Genomic DNA, 21,492 nt, shown 5'->3' on the forward strand with positions numbered 1-21,492 from the left:
TGGCCACCATCTTGGAATTTTTAAAGAGATTGAAGAGCAACTATTTAGCCAACTTCTTGCTACATTTGATATACATAGCATATGTAAAAGTGACTAAGAACATACATTTATTTCCCCTACCCCATCTTAATTAATCCAAAATAGGATATTTTATGTCAAAATTTCGAAGTGCTATGAAAATAATTTCCCAAGCTCTAAGAATGGGGATTTTTTTTTCTTAAAAACTATATGATATATTGATTCAGAAAAACCAAAAATAAAATTTCCTTTACTTTTTTCCCGCTAATTTCCTACTGCACCCAGGCTAGTGTTCAACGAGGTCGCGATTCTCAGCTGAATATAATCCGTAATAACGAATTAGTTAATTCGTAATTACGGATTACTAATCCGTAATAACGAATTAGTTAATTCGTTATTACAGATTAATAATTCGTAATTACGAATTATTAATCCGTTATTACGAATTAGTAATAATAATAATAATTTCGTAATTTCCGTTATTACGGATTACGGAACATATACTTTATTGGCATTAATGGGCTTTCATAGTTTAATAAAGAAAGCAAATACATTTTGTATTGTCAGCATTTCCCTATTCATTTCTGGCGTCATTCTATAACATTTCTTTTTTGTCGATTGTTTAGCAATGGGTTTATTTTTTCTGTGGCAAACGCCTTCTTACACAACATGATATACCATTTTGGAAACTTATTATATTCGAAAATATAAAAATTTAATATATGATGACACTATTTAATATCCTGGAGTTATAAAGTGTGAATTACGTAAGTGCTTTACACAAGAAAACTGATAGAACCCAGAAGAGGCTAACCCTTCTCACAGTTTCGTAAACAACATATACCGGTAATCGAACAAAACATATAAAAAAAAAAACATTTTATGCTAAAGTCTGGTTATTAAGTATCTATCTGTCTTATATGATAAACTATGCAACATGGGCATTTAAAATGATAAATGAAAGAACCGTTATACTCTTTTTTGAGTTTTTGATCACTAGTATATTAAAATGATAAAAAAAACCCCTTTATTATTAATATAAACTATAGGCCTACACGATACAATGTATGATGATCTACTGATTAAAAAACGTTCTAAAAGACAAATCGGCGTCGGGGATATACCGTTGTTTTCGCGTGAATTGAGCAGAAAGTGGGAATACTTTCTGTCGGTGATTTTGTACAATTAGTAGGGCAGCTTAGGGCCATATTTGGACTTAATGTGGACGTTCCGGACAAAAGCACCAATTTTTTTTACATGCTACTTATGGTCATAGCATTCAATTTTTGGTAGGAACCACCTCATCCGAGGTCATTATGGCGGCCATCTTGGATTTCAAAATGGCCGCCTAATAAAACCTATGTTTATCTATATCTCCGCTTCTAAACCACTTGGAATTATAATTCTAATGTCTAAGAGTATGTTTATATGATCGAGGAATACCATCATATCATTTTTGACCTGGTCAGATTGCCACAAATGGGTCATGTAAGGTCATTCAAGGTCAGATATTGTATGGTATCTTTAAAATTACGTAATTGTCAAATTTTACATTAGAATCATACCCAGGCTCTCAGAATTCAAACTTTTTACTATAAACTACAATATTTCATTCGAGGTCATTCTGGCAGCCATCTTAAATTTCAAAATGGCTGCCACGCAAAACCTATATTTATCAATATATCGGCTTTTAAACAACTTCCAATAAGAATTATGATGTCTAAAAATATATTTTCATGGTCAAGGATTTATAGCACTTGTGACATGGTCAGATGGTCATTTAAAGTCATTCAATTTCATTTCTGTGTTAAATACGTAGAAAATCTTAATAGTTTGTAAGTGGTCGTGTTTTACAGCAAAATCATACATAAGCTCACAAAATTTCTGACCAGGTAAAAAATTGTAATGGTATGGTATATACATTGAATGACCTTAAATGACCTTTTATGGCATTAATGACGATCTGACCATGTCACAAGTGTTATAAATCCTTGACCATGAAATATAATTTTAGATGTCATAGGCCTAATTCTCATTAAAATGGTTTAAAAACCCATATATTGATAAATATAGGATTTGCGTGGCAACAATTTTAAAATTCAAGATGAAATATTGTAGTTCATTGTAAAGATTTTGAACTCTGAGAGTCTGGGTATGGTTCTAATGTAAAATATGACAATATTCTTTCCTTGTGTTTCAGCTAGAGGGCTGAAATACAAGTTACATAGCACACCGTCTTTCGGATGAGACTTTAAGCTGTTGGTCCTGTGTGCATTTATGGCCCATGTGCACGTTAAAGAACACAGTACACTCTTCGGAAGAGTAGGGGATTGTCTCCTGGTGTACTGTCCAATCACCATCAGAAGGACCCCGCTGGAAATAAGTCTTCTTCTAGACTTTATGGGCTATCCTTGGTGTTTACACCGAATAAATCCATTACCGTATTGTTTGAGTGATTATGTAGCATACCTTAATAATTATCGTAAAAATGAAAGTACAATTCACATGCGGCTATCTTTCTTAATTTTATTAAATCATAGGCGTACTTCTACTAATAATGTACTTAACAATCCACGATCTATCCGTGTATCATACATTTTAAATTCAAGATAAAAAAAATATTTAGGGCTTATAAAAAATATTTATACACACACCGAAGCATGCAAGGATCCCAAAGAAGATGAAAAAAACCCCATTACATTATTAAATTACAGCAACTTTATACTCATGAGATTGTGGATTTTTAGGCAAGCGAATTTTGAAGTAAGCCTATTGTTGAATAATCTTTATATCAAAGATTTTTACATAATTTACGTTTTCCATAATATTTTAAATTATAGTAATTGATAACGTAATAATGCTAAACAAAATGAGGGTTTACATATATTCAAACTGTATAATAATGAATGCAATGCAGTTTACACTACTGTCGTAAACAGACCTTAGAGAAAACATGAATTCAAAGCATTCTGGGAAAAACAATTAAAACTCATCAACCTTACATAAGCATAACAAATACGTCATCCATCTTATTTATTTTTTGTGCTTATTCCCATTCACGTCTTTGAGCATAACTGATATACAATAGTCATCCAGAAGAAAACATGTTTTAATATTTGTACAAACGAGTATTCTGAAGACACTGTAGGTGTGTTTATGGTTTTTATAATTACAGTACTTACCAATTCAGAGCGAGTAACCTATGACGATGATACTGTACTAAATTTAAAAAATCTTTTTTTACTTGTGAAATTTGAAGGTACTACATCATGTCAAAACATCTATCACTGTAATTTAAGATCGTAATTTAAGTGCTGTGCACTTAATTCGCCCATTTGTTGTTAAAGAATGTGGACTGGATTTTGTACCAAAAACTGACATAATTTGAATTTGTAGGATAACATAAAAACAACCTTCCTAAATAATTTAAGGAAAATACATACTACATACAGCATAGAAGAAATCACCACTTTAAAAGCTTGAAGACTGTTCCAACAGTTAAAAGTCAACACTGTATTGCACATTATAATTTTTTTCTGTCCACTTATTCCGGGAAATAATGTGTATAACCATTAACCACAGACGTACAGTATACAATCAAATAAGGATATAATCAGACACTTTTCAATTTAACATAAGTGGACTATAGATGTGATATCATGTGAAGTCCTTGGTGCATGAACCTAGGACTGCCAATAGCACTGTTCTACATGTAGGTGACGATCTCTTTCACAAGACAAACACACTATATGCATTATAACTAAAAATCTCAATATTAGTGGTTTATTCGTCAGAAAAAAATCCTACAAAACTGACAAGAGTTGAGCCCAGAACCCTTGGACTGAAAGGCAAGCATGTTAACCACCAAGCTATTCAACTCCACTCAATGTGCCCCAAACTAAACCCATTATTCAACACAAGTGCTGTTGTCATGATAACACATATCGTCATTTTACTTCATCTAACTCTTTAACCTCTTATAAACAGCCTTTATAAAAGTGTATTTTTTTAAATTTTCAAACTGATTTCATAATTTTACATCATTTACATACAGAAAACATCAAACACAGTATGGTTCATACAGTACTGATTCAAAATGCGTTATTGATATACGCAGGGGATGTCCAAGTAAAGATTTGCACACTAACACTTTACACAGAAATAGGTTACACTTAGGCAATCACTTGAAGCATGTGCAACATATTTCTTTTTAACAACTGCAGTACAAATGATGTTTTTCAAGCACTAGATCTCTTTTCAGAAACACCATGAGAGGCATACAAATTCAAACTTATTTGAGTTATTTGATCTATTTCACATTTACACACACAAATGATATAAGACCCCTATAGGAAGGAGAATCTAAAAACTATGAATTTTAAAATCATTTTGATGAGAGTAATTAACAAAGAGGGGACTTGGGGACAGACTGCTCTGAACTCTTGTCTATTTATATCCCTCTACATATTTCCATAGAGTATATTTGAACACTATTAACACCATCTTTAGGTTAAAGTGCTTGCTTAGCAACCAGTGTTTTCCAGCTAGCAAACTAGCAACAATACCATAATGCTGACTGCTTATTGTGATTATTGGTGAGAGTTATTCAGGTCATCACCCAAATATTCCTAACAATACACTCAACTGCCTCACATTAATTTGAATATTGATCATTTATCTCTATATAATATAATATTACTTTAAAGTGTTTTATACTCATTCACAATTGATAGCATCATAAATAAATGTTTCTTAACAGAGTGTCTCTCCCATACCTTTGAATTACTGTACAACATATTCTAATTTTATATAAAAATAATATTATTTATTTTCATAATCTTTATATTTCTGTATACTTGATTGAAAAAAAAATTATTCTAATGATATGCTAATAATATTTAAATAATTATCTTTAAGCACCCTTCATCTGCATACTATTAACATAGTGTATATTAATGTGGAACACAAAGCTTTAACACATTCGTTTCTTTAAGATATACAGCAAGTATTATCTTCTTCAAAAAAAAAGCAATTACAATATCATCTGTCTGTTAATTCATACCAATGTGAAATATATATAAAAACACATAATGAAGAAAAGAAATCCGTTCAGTACTTCATTATGTCACATTCCAAATTTTGCCTTAAAAATCTACTAATTAAGTAGATATTCTTTATTACACCCACAGCAAAAAAAAATAGAATACAAACACAATATCAATAATATTTATGTACAAAGATTTTTCAATATTAACATATTTTAACTCTACATAGATTTTAGAATAATTCAGAGGTGGAGAGCTTATTTTAAAAGGTGGTTAAAATTAAGTTGTTTGCAAGATTATGAGATAATTCAACCTGAAAAGTATACTTTCATATATTACAAGAAACTAAATCATATATTATATGAATTAAGCTTTAAACACTCACTGACACAATACACTGCATACGATGCTAGATGTAAGGACGACAAAGAAATAAGACTTAGAAAATTCCCTCTTACTCCTACCCACTTTTGCTGTTAAAAACTATTATTAACATTGGTGGTCATACAGTAAAGTAAATTTGTGCCAATATGATGCAATTATCTCAGTACATTGATATTTCAGTCACAACTTCTATTGATAAATAAATTCAATTAAACAACAAAATGTGATGTAGCAACATATCAATGATTATGTGTCACAGTTTATCACACCTGAGTTCAAACAAAATGCTTAAAAATACAATATCATACATAATTGTTGGTAGGCTACATATTCATAAATAATGTTCTGGTTTAGGACTTCATTGCTAACCCTTCCCTAACATACAATTTTTCCTGAGAAGCATCAATGGTGTTTTTTTTTTTTTGGCATAAAATAGTTTTAAAAAAAGTATATGGAGGGAGGAATTTTCAATGATACTAATATTTTTTTCATATGCAAAAAAAAATCAAATAATAGAAAATTAATGGGAATAAAATTAATAAAATCAGTTGTACTGAATGAAAGTAGAAATGCTGGGGAATCACATTACCATTACATGCAATGCCACTTCTTAAACAAAATAACATCACACTGTCTATCTATCATTCAGTACACAGAATTTGCACACAATTTTTGGGAGGCATATTTAACACTTTAGCACACTGTGGGTTTTTCGAGATCAACAACACACATAAACTACTGCTTCTGATCCAAATTCTAAAAGGTCATCATCTGAAGGCATCTCTGGCACCAGACATCTCCAAGATCAACAACACACATCATCTACAGTACTGTTACATCACCCTATTTCTTTGCTTCTGTTCCAGATTCTCGAAAGTCATCATCTGGAGGGCACCATATATCTCAAAGATCAACCACAAACAGCAACTACTGTTACATCACCTTATTTCTTTGCCGCTGTTCCAGATTCTCAAAAGCCATCATCTGGAGGTACCTCTGGCACCATACACCTCAAAGTTCAACAAAACACACCAACTACTGTTACATCACTCTATTTCTTTGCTTCAGTTCCTGGTTCAAGGAGGTCATCATCTGAAGGTATCTCTGGAACCGGATTTCTCCAAAACGTGTACGAGCTGTAGTTGGAGGATTCCTCAAACGCGACTGATTTGCGTGAATTCAAAGGTGGGAACACATGATCTGACAGATCCTGCAACTTGTTGTATCTTCAAAGAAATATTAAAATGGTTAGAAATTTACTGTCCGAGTTGAAATCTTAAAAAAAAACAACCTTTAATTTAATGTCAATTAAAACACTGGATTATTTATTTAGAACAATCACTGAAGTTATTAAATGAGACATTTATTATATCTCTTTTAAGCTCTTTCACACTTTCAAATTTACTTAGACAAAAACTGTTTACTGCCCATATATAGTCATGACGTGCCCATATATAGTCATGATGTGCCCATATATAGTCATGAAGTGCCCATATAGTCATGAAGTGCCCATATATTAGTCATGATGTGCCCATATATAGTCATGAAGTACCCATATATAGTCATGATGTGCCAAGATATAGTCATGATGTGCCCATATATAGTCACGAAGTGCCCATATATAGTCATGATGTGGCATCACATCATGACAACATTTATGCATATCACATGGTGTTGTCAAATATTAACATTTTGATAGTCTTGACAGGGCTTTGCTGAGACTTTATTCTTTACATCATCTTTCATAAGGTGAACATCTTTAAAAGGAAGATATCTATTACTGTAATTATAATGTTTTGACCCAAAGAAGAGTAGCTTTAAATAAGCTAAAACATAGACTAGAATTAGTTATCAATGATGTTACACAATATGATGACTTACGATGATTTGAATGTCTTTGTCATTTCTTGAGAAACCTGTCCCTTTGGATTGATTGTGAAGATACGGCTGCATGGCACACCCACTGCCCTGTATGCCCAAACATCCTAAGAAGATACAAATGCATTATGACTTTTTGAACTTTATTGTATTCTTTTTAGCAAACATACAAAAGAAATACTGGTAACATCAATGTTCAGTGCAATGCCAGGGAGCATGAACCACTGTCATCCGTGGGAGGTGCTGCACCCAGGATAAGATTAGTATTTAACATTAAAGCTTAGATATGTCAAGGTACCATGTCAATGCACCACACCAATGCGCTATACCAATGCACCGTGCCAATGTGCCACACCAATGCGTTAAGGTACAATGTCAATGCAACACACTAATGTGCCATACCAATGCGCCACAAGCATCTCCGTCATATACAGGCACATTGTAAATATCCTTTATTATTATTTTTTCCAGTATAGAATATACATTGCTGGAATCATGCTTTCCAGGGGGAAAAAATAGAAAGGAAAAATGAACAGATAAATGAAATGTAAAATGAACAGTGACAGGGTGGTTAAAATTGGAGAAAAACTTCAGAACTTTATATGTATCCAAACTATACTGTAGTAGTAGTAGTATTAGTAGTAGCAGCAGCAGCAGTAGTAGTAACAATGGCAGCAGCAGTAACAGCATCAGTAACAGTAGCATCAGTAACAGTAGTATCAGTAGTACTTACATTAATTCTGTTTCCAAAGCCAGCATAAAAAGGATTATCTGGAAACAGACTGCATATATCTTTCAAACATCCTATCTTAAACTCCTCAGGTTTACGGACAATTACCTCCCTGCAACAAAAATCAAATCTATATCAACATCTGTCTTAAAACAATTATCTATGAAAATATAGAAGTGGAACTGACTGACCATTACTCCCATAATCATGTGTTCAATCCAGGATTTTTTTTTTCTCACATATTGAAAGGAGTTGGGGGTGGAAGCCATAGAAATCTATTCACAGACCTGGGTATACCAATATAGTATCTCTGATCATTTTAATGTAATATTGGAGTCATAAGGAATGATATTTCACTCAATCTGATATGTTATCATACTAAATACTCATTAGGTTGGGCTAAATATCTTTGCTAGCTGTTGAGTTTCCTGGTGCAAACAACCTTCAAAGTCAAAAAGAAGAAACTCACTTATGAAAAGCTGAGATTAGTGAACTAGGGTTGAGGAGGAGTGGACCATCAGGTAGGCCTATGCTGTCCTGAATAACACTTTTTAAGAAGCCTTTAGTGTAGCCTGCTTGCCCGATGGCACGAGACGATAGGAAGAGGATTTCATAGCCGTTATCGGCAATGCTACTGTACAAATTAGCAACTCCAGAATGCGTCCAATCACGGCCCAACACTGGTAGAATCTGACCCATGACATCTGACCTGTGAACCATGGACAAAATTCATTATGATAGCAAAAATAAATTAGACCATTACTGTGAGCAAAACAAAATAAATGTGCTCATTTTCTATTCTTAAAACGAACTTCGACTAGCACTACGACTAAATGACGCGAACCTCGACTAAAATGATACCTCCGCAGGCCGATTTTTTTAGTCTACCTAGGGTCAGGTTAAATCGCAGACTTGAAATATTTACCCCACTAAAAACATGTTTTTGTAACTCATGATAAAGAGAAACAAAAAAAAAACGATTGTATATGCAGTTTTGATATATCTTTGGTGTGTTAAACAAGAGATATCAAGCTTAGCTTCCAAAAGTAGAAATAAACATGTTTTGCTAGCCTCATGCGTATCTTCACCATAACAACAACAAAGATGGCGCCGTCCTCGCTCGGGCTCAACTATAATAGTTCTCCAAAGAAAGCAAATTTTCAGTGACTGTTCAAATTCTCTATCGTAATATGTTAACAACTAATATAGTTATTATTATAGAAAATTAATAACCGTAAGCAAATGATGGTCTATTATGAATTATGAGGAAATACGTTTTTGAATCACAGACGGCAGCGCTTAATATTCATCCGCGTTACCGGATCTCTAAAATTTCGTCTGCTATTAAAGTTAGCCCTTTTCATTGGTTAGTTTGATAGTCGTGGCTTGCCAGTCGTCTTCAGTTGAACTGAAACTAGGACTTAATTTATTCGTAGTTAAAACTTCGACTATGTTGTTTGTGGATACAAATTGAAGTTGAATTTGCAACGAGAACTAAATGAAATTCTAGTTCGAAGTTCGACTAAAGTTTGTTTTAAGAATACGGGCATTAGTACTCTTATAATTTTACGCCCTGGACACAGATTGCATCTACAGTACGTAATAATAAAGCTCTATTGTGAATATCATTAAAGACACCGTAACAGTTATGATCCAGTTATAGAAAAAAAATACATGAAATTGTCTGAAAAATTTATCATAAATTATATTTGTAAGTATACAGCTATCACAAATACTTACTTAGTTATTGTGCCATCTATATCAGATATAACAATCTTACTATCATGCTGCCACAGGTAGATTGTGCTCTTACATAGACACGTTCCTTGGTACCTGGTCGTTACTGAGTATGTAATTTCATTTGGTCCAGGTTTAAGGTTTAAACAAGCCTGAAATTTTAAAAAATTAAAATGTTAAAAAAGAGAAATATCTTTAAATTTCTCTGATAATTCCTATAAATATAGCAAGTGTATAATAATTAAGTTTCAAAATATAATTACTGTAAACTACATTAACATTTCATCGAAATATATAAATATTAGTTTTATAAATGCTCATTATCAATCAAAAATTTGTTTATGAGTCATGTCATGAGAGGTAGGGAAACCAATGGAATAATAAATTAATTGCCTAAGTTAATTGTTATATTACACTGAGTTACCTCTACCAGCTCTCCTGTCGGGGGCCATGTTTTTCAGAATGCAAGAATTGATGATACATGTGGGAGAGCCAGGATGTACCTTCATCCCTAGACAACATCAAGCTGTATCCAGTTGCATTGCTTGAAGAATATCCAGTGACAGTGGATCGAAACATACCATGTACAGTATGTATACTTTGCTTGGGTTTAATTTTATGAACATATCAAACACTTACTTTCATTATTAATCCTTAGTATTATTATAAATAAACAAAATACTCTCATGATATTGATCAATATTTTATTATAAACTTACTAATTGTTCATTAGTGAGACGAATTGACTTCTTGTAATGTTCACTAGATGACGAGTGTTCACTTCCTTCTTCTGCTTCCTCTTGTAACTGTGTTTCAGTCGATAATCTAACAAAATATCAACATCATTACAGCATTAGCAATAAAAAACAAAAACAATAAAAAATAATATTAATATTAAAATGATGTGGGTCTTTATACTGCATATATCAAACAACTATACTCAAAACATATTATACTCAGCTCCCTTAGGAATCTCCATAATGCTGCAGCCAGTATAGGTTGGAAGTCACCAACATTACAGTACGAACATTAGAAGCACCAACATCAACATTTTTATCATAACAATCGTTAATGTCACTATAATTTTTCAATGACCATAAGCATTATATTTATCAGCTACTACCAAAACACCACCATCATCACAATTAATACCCCTAATATGATACCACTTTTTTAAATCACCAACTAAAAATCCTGAATCTTTCCACACAAATCTAATCCTTTAATTGGAGACAGACCTCTGAGACCGCCCTACATTTCAGGTCCCAGAGATGGCCTCAAATTGGAGGGCAAACTGTATGTAAAATTAGTTATTTATTTAGGATATTTTAACGTCAACAAAATTCTGTCATACTTTCCAGATGGTTTCTCCTCTGATACCTTCTCCTCCTGTTTTATGGTTTCGTCTACACTCTCTGCCTGTTGATACAAAAACAAAACTTTCAAACTTACATAATTACATTTATAAATCATTCATATAATAAAAAGGTATTTTTTAATATCATTACCTTATTAAAACAAAGCAACAAAAGATAGAAAAAGCTGTCAATATTGTAAAAAAAATTGTTCAACAAAGGATTCCTTTGCCAGTGTGTGGCTCAAGAGGTAATTTCATGTCCAAGGAAGGAAGTGCAGAAGAGTGGGCTCTGAGGAAAAAATAAATTTCTTTGGAATGGCTTTTAAGCAAGGCTACTTACTTTCTTTGATAAGGGCTGCTCTGAACCTCGTCTCCATGAGAACCATGAGGACAATCCACCTTTCCCCTTTGCCATATGTTCTTTCATCATGCTTTCAACTTTCACCTAGTTGGAGATACAACATTGTTTATGTTCAACTGTCTTCAGAATAAATTCATAATTAATAATTGAACGATGAAAAATGGATCCTAATAATAATGGATAACGGATCCTAATAATAATTATAATATGTGGCAAAGACAAGCCAAACCAATCACTCATCACAAATCGTGTTTCATAGATAATGACCAAAACATGTCAAAATTTTTGAAATCAACTTTATTGCACTAAACTAACCTTTATATATCTATACATCATGTTCTACTTTTATTTTCCCTATTTTGTTAAAACAAGAATTTTTAACAATTTGGTGATGTAGAAAAAGCTGTCAATATTGTAAAAAAATTGTTCAACAAAGGAAGTACGGAGGGGTGGGCTCTGAGGAAAAAATAAATTTCTTTGGAATGGCTTTTAAGCAAGGCTACTCACTTTCTTTGATAAGGGCTGCTCTGAACCTCGTCTCCATGAGAACCATGAGGACAATCCACCTTTCCCCTTTGCCATATGTTCTTTCATCATGCTTTCAACTTTCACCTAGTTGGAGAAACAACATTGTTTATGTTCAACTGTCTTCAGAATAAATTCATAATTAATAATTGAACGATGAAAAATGGATCCTAATAATAATGGATAACGGATCCTAATAATAATTATAATATGTGGCAAAGACAAGCCAAACCAATCACTCATCACAAATCGTGTTTCATAGATAATGACCAAAACATGTCAAAATTTTTGAAATCAACTTTATTGCACTAAACTAACCTTTATATATCTATACATCATGTTCTACTTTTATTTTCCCTATTTTGTTAAAACAAGAATTTTTAACAATTTGGTGATGTTTCTGCCAGAGAAATGCACAAAATCATGAACTTTGTACGATGATTTCTCAAATATTGTTCTTTAAACAGCTGTATGTTTAAACGCTTCTAACTTCATAAGGAAAAGTTGGATTTTAATGATTCTTTTACCATTTTATAGCTCTTATTTTACGGTTTAACCATTTATTACGCATTTACAGCCTTTATTACCCATCATACTTACAACCTTTATTACCCATTGTATTTACAGCCTATCATACTACTCCAAATAATGGCAGTAAGAGCAATAACATTCAGTGATTTTACCTCTGATTCTCTTCCTTCGTTTAACAAATTGAATTTGCTAGATGTTTTTAAATTACACAAATTATGTATCTCTTAATTTATGTTTGATCTCTATTATGATAAATTGCCTCAAGAGTTAAATGAATATTTTACACTTATCACGCATCCACATGAAACTAGGCAATCAGCTGAAAGCAGCCACTACAACTGGACAATTTTCAATTAGCTCTGTAGGCACCAAAATATGGAATGAAATACCAATACCAATATACATTCATAAAATTAAACACAGAAACACCTTCGAAACCAAATTCAAAGAATTTTCACTACAATAAAAGGCTGTTACTTTGATTTCCATTTCGATTTTTCTCTATGGTATGTTTTTAGCTTATTAATACTATTGTTATTACTATTATTGACGTGTTTATTTTAATTTACTATTAATTTGATTTCATAATATATTGAACTCGATAGGCATGAAGTTGCCTCTTTTCAACTCCTTTTATCTAAAGGATATGTTATTTCATATTTGTTTCCATTGTATATGTTTAAATTTTGTCTTTTGGATAATAAAGAAAGAAGGAGCGTATTAATAACTGTAAATCGATTTTTGCGACAAGTAACTGGTTTGGCTTGTCTATGCCACATATTTAAATTAGAATTTATTAAATATAAAATTTAAATAAGATAACCGAATGGGAAAAAAGGCAGAAGACTATTTGACTAACCTCAGGTAAAGGGCGTTGGAAGGCAAGGTATGAAATCAATAATGGGCCAGCAGCTGTCCAAGGGTAGTACTTCCCACCTATCCTTACCACTAGATTTGGGTTCTCCAATATCGCTGGGTTTTTGGTGAATTCATCATAACTTATAAGGGCCTGCGAAAAGGCCTCTGAAACAAGAGCAAATAAAAGTCAGTGATGACTCACAAAGTTTAGAGGGTCATAGTTCAAAAACTGATTATTAGTATACTTTCTTAACAAACAGTTTTTCTTTCAGTTAATGTTTATTATTTGCTGGTTTAGATTATGTTTTACTCAGTTCCTTTTGTGTATTGTGGAAAGTATTAGAGGAAAACATCATAAACCATTAAATTTGTTTGTTTTTTTAAAATCTCAATCACTTATTGTAAAGAATAAACAATAACTACATTGTTTAGTAACTAAAACAATAACTGTTCACAAAGTACAAAAATAAATGTTGCGTTTGCTAACATTTACACTCACCATGCGATATCTCTTCAGTTTCTTGAAGCCCACCACAAAGTGACATTGCAACGCTTTCCATGGTCATATGGGTGAACTCCCTAGCAGAGGGCGCTCCTTCCACAGAATTGGGTGACTGGGGCAGCGAGTTTCCTAGGTCCGAGGACTTGTCCTCATCTTTCACCTCTTGGATAGTACGTATCCTGTTAGATGGGATATGCTGAGCACTGCAACAATAAATCATAGAAAACATTGCAAATATTTCATTATTTAAATTGTATTAAATTACTAAATTGTCTCCTAGCCACCTTGAGTTCCACACTACAAAGGGTGGTGTAATTTCTTAAGCAAATTGATGAGTTAATCAATTAGAACTAAGTGAGTTGCTATATGTATTATATAGACTGTTAGGGGATTTAAGCAAATTAATAGCAGCAACCTTATTTAAATACGACTTCCTCCAACCAAATCTTTAAACATATGAAGATGAGACAATAATATGTAATGCTTAAAATATAAAAACAACAAGCATTACTTAAGGTAGAGAGCAGCAATTTCTGGATCTAATCCTTCTGAGTCGAGGTCATCAAGGTAGATGCCTTCTTCTAAGCTCTTGCTGTGTCGTATCTTCTTAGTACTCCTCATGAAGTTCATTATGCTCCACTTTGACCCACGCTTCTCGGCACTGTTCACTGAGCTCACATTCTCCTCCCCCTTTTCTTCTTCTTTTACCTTTTCGTGATCCGAAATTTGCTAAAAATGAAAAAAATATTGAAATAAGAATTAACATTGGAGCCTCTTGTGATTTATTAAAGCCAGCCACAAATGAATCAATGGTCATCAGCTGACGCAATTCCATGGAGAATGCAATGCGATAGGGGCATGTGTAATGCGACGGAACGCGTGCAGTGCGATGGGACATGATCGTTTTTAATAGCAATCTGCAATCAACAATCAGTATGTAATTTCCGAGATTGATTCGTCAATGGAACGTTGTATGACAATTTATGCAGTGTGTGCCCGGTGTTAGTAACATGCATAAATATAAGATGCTTGTTTCAGTTGTAGCAATGTTGAATCAGTAAATATTATATAATTTAATGTTCATTTCCATGCTAAATTATTCAAATTTATTAGCAATGTAAATTCACACAACTGCATTCAAAATAATATTTGCTTTCCTGCTTTGGATGATTGTGAATTAAGTGTAAGTAAATCGCAGAAATGATGAAATCATATCTTAATTTAATATCAACTTGAAAGGTTTAAAAAGTATTTAAATTTGAGTAAACTGGCAGAAATGGGAGGCCCGGGTAAGTGGGCAAGAACCCTGAGGTCTGAAATTTTGTAGGAGTTGCAAGAGTCTCACAGCAAAAACAAGGCAGTCCCACGATTATCTCAAGCAATGTTACCGAAGTGATTTAAGACACACAGCCATCCAGGTAAGTGTTGTTTTCAGTAAATGTAAACACAATATTTAATTATTTTTGAACATTTAACAAAGAATCCACAGCGGAGTTGACGATTGGACCGGTTGCACTGTAATAATAAATAAATGTGGTGCAACAGTCTTGTATGAATTACGTTTTTAATAACAGCACATTAAATGTTTTTATCCTGTGCACACAGTGTAAATTATGAATGTTATGATCAATACCCCGGTATCAATATGTACGTAAGTATCTATGATTAATGACAATATTATTATGAAAAATGAATCTCCAGCAATATCTTTCATTTATTAATTTAGTAAAAGAGAAAGCAATACCAATTTTACATATATATTTATATTGAGCATAACATAAAAATGATGATGCATGAGTTTCAAGATAGATTTGGTGTGGACAGATATGAGCATGAAGTTTTTAGTACCTCCATGCAGGACAAATCAAAAATAAATTGTTCAAATTTATTTATTTTGGTTTGTAAGACATGAAGAGACAATTTGGTTGTTAATACCTCACGGAACTGACTTCCCACAGATGATTTCAGCTAAAGAGAAAAGGACAAGACAAAGGACAATCTTCACTTATATTCTACAGTGTAATGCAATGTCGAGTGACATGTAACTGATTGATCAATATGCCACTGATTAAATATTCCAAAAAATAGAACAAATTGTAAACTTATTATTACTTTTCTCACAAAATTTGATGCTGTTTTGTGATTATTTTTACTAATACACAGGATTTAAGTTTGTTGTGACAATTGGGTCAAAGAAAAATAGTATGCCTTAACAAGCCATACAAGATATAATTTACATAATTATAGCAGCATTATGTATATACATCACCAGCATCGCTGACATTGCACATAAATCAGCATCTAATAGCCAATCTGGTTGCAGCATTATTTGTGCTAATTCAATGCATTTCAAATGGTTTGAAAATTAATTCTATTTTAGAATTAAAAACATGTAAACTCAATATTAGGAGTCACTTTTATTATACAAACATGTGAATAAAACTAAAGTATTGGCCATCTACAAAATTTGCTTTCAATAGAGATGATGTACAGACTTTTGTGAAGATTACAGCAACATTCACTAACATGGCAACATTTAAAAAAAATCTTGTTATGGAAAATGTCATCTTATGATTAAAGGTATTCCATGAATTTGTGTCCATTTAAGTTGCATTTTTCAAATATTCAAATACTCTTTAAAAATATATAACAAAACAAATTTGCTTGCAATAAAATGTTTTAGGTGGCATATTGTATTTTATCAATAGGTAAATCTACAAAGTTCATTAATATTTCCAGGTGTTTAACATCTAGTAATAATTGCATCACTGTAACATTCATCCTAATATTTTCACTTATTCTCAACAAGTTTAAATACATCTTCAGGTTACAGCTGCACTACATACCTCAGGAAGTTCACCCCAGTTCCATTCCAGTTTGTCGCCCTCCTCCCCCTGCACCTCTCGTTGCAACTCTGCCTCTGTATCACTCTTTGGGCTTGGTGCTCTTGTTTGAAGAGGACTAATAAAGAACAAAATATAATCTTTGACATATTTTGTATGTTGGAATGTGATATTGTCAGGATTGAACATATTCAGAAAGATTTCACTAGGTATTATTGAAATATAAAATTCAACATTTAAATTTTTTTACAATTTAAGTTTTTATCGTTCAATTGCAGATTAGAATGAGAAAACATTTTTTTTTTACCAATTAGCAGTTATAATATAATCATTGTTTTTATAGGGCCTTAAATTGGTAATCAATTTTAGAATTCTTGTAATAAAAAGTGTGTGAAAGCTGTACTTTCCCCTCTGGGGCTACAAAAGGTACAATAAAATACACCATACAAATATTGACTGCTCATGAGGTGATATTGCCCTGAGGTGATGTGGACACCATACCCTACTATCTTCCCTGAGGCTCAGGATGATAGTAGGCTACCGTCGTCTTATCATCACTGAGCCGAGCCTATAGATTTCACCGTCCCCAAATCTAGAATTCTTCGAGGCCTTAACAAAGTAAGGAAACGAATGCTCGCGAAGTAGTCCTAGCCTAAGCCTACCTACTCCTACCCTATGCGGTCAAAGCGTCAGTCTATCTTGCCGTAGAAGTTGCAGACCTCTCGTCCGTGAGTGTCATAAACTACACAGAGACAATACCTACGTCATCGGAGTGATACAGTAGTTGAAGTTATTACTCAATGCCTGGAATCTCTGTGTGTGGTATTTAATAAATATCAATAAAATATATAAGTATACCTGTATAGTTGACAATTACCTGACGATAGGTGTGGCATCATTGTCAGAGAAAGGGTGGAACTCTGACCTCAGTGGTTCATCAAGGAATTTAGACCAATCATCTGAGTCTATGTAGCTACTGCTTGTCATTTTTTTAACTCTTGTAAAAGATGATGTCTCTTCATTATCCGAAAAATCATCCATTTTAAAGATTTCATCATCTGAATGTCTAGATACGCTTGATTCTGAGTTGGCATTGCGTCGTTGAAAGCTTTCTGATGCTGCATTTCGTTCCTTTTCACTCTTTCTTCTTTTCCTTCGTACTTTATCTTTCATTGTTGATTTTTCATGTTCATCAACCAGAGGGGATATTTTGTTTCTTCGTATGCTTGATTCGTCGTCCATACTTGAGCCACTTCCACAGTCCCCTTGATGAACAGCAATGGCGGAAAGAACTTTGGATCCAGTTTTTTTTAAACCACCCGCTCCCGTTTCACTTTCTACTGTTATTTCTATAGGTTTGCCAAATTCCTTTTCTGCTACATAAGACATAGGGGCTGGTTCTTTTATTCCTGCTACTAGTCTGTCTATGTCCAAGTCATTGACATTTGATGCTGCATCATCTTTGGAAGATGTAGTTTGCATATTTCCGAGTAGTTCATGATTGACTTCTGAGTGCATTTTCTTCAACCCTTTTTCCATGAATTCAACTGATGATGGAATCGGTGAGGTTGCCAGGTTTGCTGGCAAAAACTCCTGGAGATAATCAAAATAGACATTGTAGAAATAATAGTGAGTGTTTATATGCTACAAATCGATTGATCTGATCTGTGCCCTGTGCATTATAAATATTACTATTATTATCATAGTGCTTTACAAAAGTAATCAATATTATAAACGGTCCAAGAGTACAGTATATTTTTAATTGTTTAGAGTTTGAAATATAATGAGCAAGACCCTCATATAACAAAAACCATGTCATTCATAAATATTATTATTATCGTAGTGTTTTACAAAAGCAATCAGTATTATAAACAAATGGGCCAAGAGTACATAATTGTTTAAAGAGTTTGAAATATCATGAGCAACACCCTCACCTTATATAACCCCTCACTTGTGGAATGATGTGAACATATAGCTAAATATAAGCGCCTCTTATGGCGCTAGGTAGTCACGAACCACGGCCAATTCAGCACAATGATGCTGCGAGTTATAGGTTATTCTCCTAACCTTACCCTTCAAACAACCTTATTCCATTTTATAGCAAAATTAAAAACAAAAATTCTAAAACAATTCAAAACATACTAACCTCGCTAGACATTTGTTCAACAAAAAAGGCTTCGCCATTTTCTCCCAGTTTCATTTGTAAGTCCACCGGTTCACCATTAACTTCTATGTCAACCTAATGTCCAAAGCCATAAAATATAGTACAGTATTTATCATTCTTGTTTCGATAATAAAGATCTATTGTATTCAAACAGCGATTTCTTTTTACTAACAATGTCATAAATATATATTTATGATCATTTGTTAAAATGAATGAACTATTTTTCAATTAGAAATCAAAATTGAAATTATATATTAACAAAAATGCCAATGAGTAAAGTACATATACAGCATGGTCATAAATGAAATAATAATGGTGTCCTTATCTTATCATTGCAATACAAACAACCATCATAACACAAATATGACATCTATTCATAACCACTAAAGATCTTTTTTATCATATTTGAGATAAAACACCCACATGATTTGTTAAGGACAATGCAACAATATTGATCAATTTGTAGTAGTTCTACACACTTTCAGTAATTCAGGTGAACACACCTTCCTTCTGATCAGTGAACTCTGTTTTATCATGATTGCACAATAAATAATAAAATACTCTAGGATGTGACTAATAAATAGATTTCTTTTTTTATGCATTATAACAACAGCAATTATAGATTGGATTCGAATTACTCGTTGGGAACATGAAGGATAAGTCATGAAAGTCCAAAGATTATTTCCTGTGGGATGTTTTAGATGATGGTTGAGCAAAGTATACCAGGGGTCAACACCCTACTCTTTCCAGAAGAGTTTAATGCGTTCATTAATGTGGCAATATTGAACAAGATAACAACAGCTTAAATGTCTCACAAGGGCTGAAATGATTTAATTTCAGCCCTACAGCTGAAACACAAGGGGAGTAGCAGGTTGAATTAAACTGAGTATCGAAGGTTAACAATGAACATCCATGGTTCACCGCACATATTGTCGCTACCACCACTTTAGCCAACTGAGCTATGTTGCATAATATACGAATGGAGTTTGTTTTTAGAAATTTGTGGGAAAATGTCCCAGTAGAGTTCCACTGCAGTATCTCATGGTTAATAATCCTGAATTCCAAACAAGCTCAAATCCAATGATTGGCTCAGGTATAATGAGTGAACACAAACAATTGAAACTCTCAACTTCATATACATTGTAATACCATACCACTTTTTCTTTGCTACGGAGTACGCCCATCTTGCCGAAGCGCACATGGAAGGGGGAGCACTGGTAACTGCCATCTTCCTGCTGGACGACAATCACGTCAATGGCACCAGTTAATGTAGCAGGGTTGATCTCATTGTACATGTACTTGACATTTGATAATAATCGACCTACATAGTTCATGACTGCAGGTACTTTAATCGATCTCCTAAAAAAACCCAGAAAAATAAGACAATAAATGGATTACACTTGAAGTTCATGTTTCTGTTAGTGTTCAACAATTATAATAGGCTTTAAACACTTAGTTTTCATTGGCTGACTAAAAATGTAATCATTCACTTAAAAATTATTTTAGTCATCAAAAAACAAAGAGAAAATAAACAAACTGAATATTTAAAAAACAGACACCATTTAAATATGGGACAAAAAAATTAATATTACGATAATTAAAACAAGTTACAGCAAAACATATTAAAGGCTTGACACAGCAGCATAGTATTGTGTATTGTCAGCACTACTGTGTAATATATTATACACAATTTGTAAATTGTTGACAATAAATATTATAGACTAACCTGATAGTAGGGGCCTTTACTGACTGCAGAGGCTTACTATTGTAGGCTAGCCTTGACAAAACCTATTTGTGATGATGTGATCAAAGTGCACATATTGGCTGTGAATTTTACATTTATAGAATTTTTGTGCTCTGTGTACACACTTGATTTTCAATCTTCTACCTTTACAGTACTGTAAGTTTCAAGTTACATAGTTCGGATTTTAATTTGTATTTAAAATATATAACATTTGTCATTGTAATACAATTCTATGACGATTATTGATTTTAAGTAAAAAATCTTGAACTCAATATTATTTTTTTTTTATAATTTAAATTTTTAAACAATTGAAAGTTCATTTTTCTGGTACAACACAAAAATGAAAGTAAAGTTGTTCCAAATAATCGGCCATTCTTGATAATGGTATTGGTAATCAAAAATGTCTCAAAAGTAAACATCTACTAGGCCTGCTTACAGTACAGTATGTTACCAGTAATTATTCTATTGTTTATGGGCTACTGTAAAGGGTTAAAACACACTTATCCTACAAATCTTCTTGACCTCAATATGAAAACTACAGTAGATGCCTAAGCCATGCACTCACACAGGAAGTGTAAGCTAAAACATGTCTGTACTAAAGTTCATATACAGTATTACAAAACAATGTCAATGTAAACTTACTTTACTGCATAAAAATTTGGGCCACCCACTGAAAGCAGATATTTCTTCCATAGTAATAATTGTGGCCTATCAAATTGTGAATGACATTTTCTTAATGAATAATCAATGTCACATTTTTTACACCATAGAATACTGTACAATAGAAAATCCCCAAATAAACCTCTTTAAAATTA

At 32.8% G+C, this 21,492-nt stretch overlaps 1 protein-coding gene across 1 annotated transcript in view; it reads right to left on the reverse strand.

The window, feature by feature from the left end:
- Window positions 1–2,528: 2,528 nt before the first annotated feature.
- The window catches only part of LOC117108321 (phosphatidate phosphatase LPIN2-like), a 27,355-nt gene continuing 8,391 nt past the window's right edge, over window positions 2,529–21,492 (reverse strand). The window contains exons 2-18 of the mRNA XM_033250298.1: window positions 20,088–20,292; window positions 18,916–19,008; window positions 17,647–18,362; window positions 16,773–16,887; window positions 15,862–15,894; window positions 14,438–14,655; window positions 13,924–14,129; window positions 13,426–13,589; window positions 12,018–12,122; window positions 11,490–11,594; window positions 11,147–11,211; window positions 10,512–10,617; window positions 9,796–9,944; window positions 8,525–8,764; window positions 8,059–8,167; window positions 7,329–7,432; window positions 2,529–6,673 (exon numbers count right to left, since the gene is read on the reverse strand). Coding sequence (XP_033106189.1) covers window positions 6,499–6,673; window positions 7,329–7,432; window positions 8,059–8,167; window positions 8,525–8,764; window positions 9,796–9,944; window positions 10,512–10,617; window positions 11,147–11,211; window positions 11,490–11,594; window positions 12,018–12,122; window positions 13,426–13,589; window positions 13,924–14,129; window positions 14,438–14,655; window positions 15,862–15,894; window positions 16,773–16,887; window positions 17,647–18,362; window positions 18,916–19,008; window positions 20,088–20,267 — 2,883 coding nt within the window. The 5' untranslated portion in view covers window positions 20,268–20,292 and the 3' untranslated portion in view covers window positions 2,529–6,498. The remainder of the gene's footprint in view (window positions 6,674–7,328; window positions 7,433–8,058; window positions 8,168–8,524; window positions 8,765–9,795; window positions 9,945–10,511; window positions 10,618–11,146; window positions 11,212–11,489; window positions 11,595–12,017; window positions 12,123–13,425; window positions 13,590–13,923; window positions 14,130–14,437; window positions 14,656–15,861; window positions 15,895–16,772; window positions 16,888–17,646; window positions 18,363–18,915; window positions 19,009–20,087; window positions 20,293–21,492) is intronic.

Source organism: Anneissia japonica, unplaced genomic scaffold (assembly GCF_011630105.1).
Source record: "Anneissia japonica isolate Jap-2015-1 unplaced genomic scaffold, ASM1163010v1 scaffold426_len1935630_cov189, whole genome shotgun sequence".
In the NCBI taxonomy this organism is placed as follows: Eukaryota; Metazoa; Echinodermata; class Crinoidea; order Comatulida; family Comatulidae; genus Anneissia; species Anneissia japonica.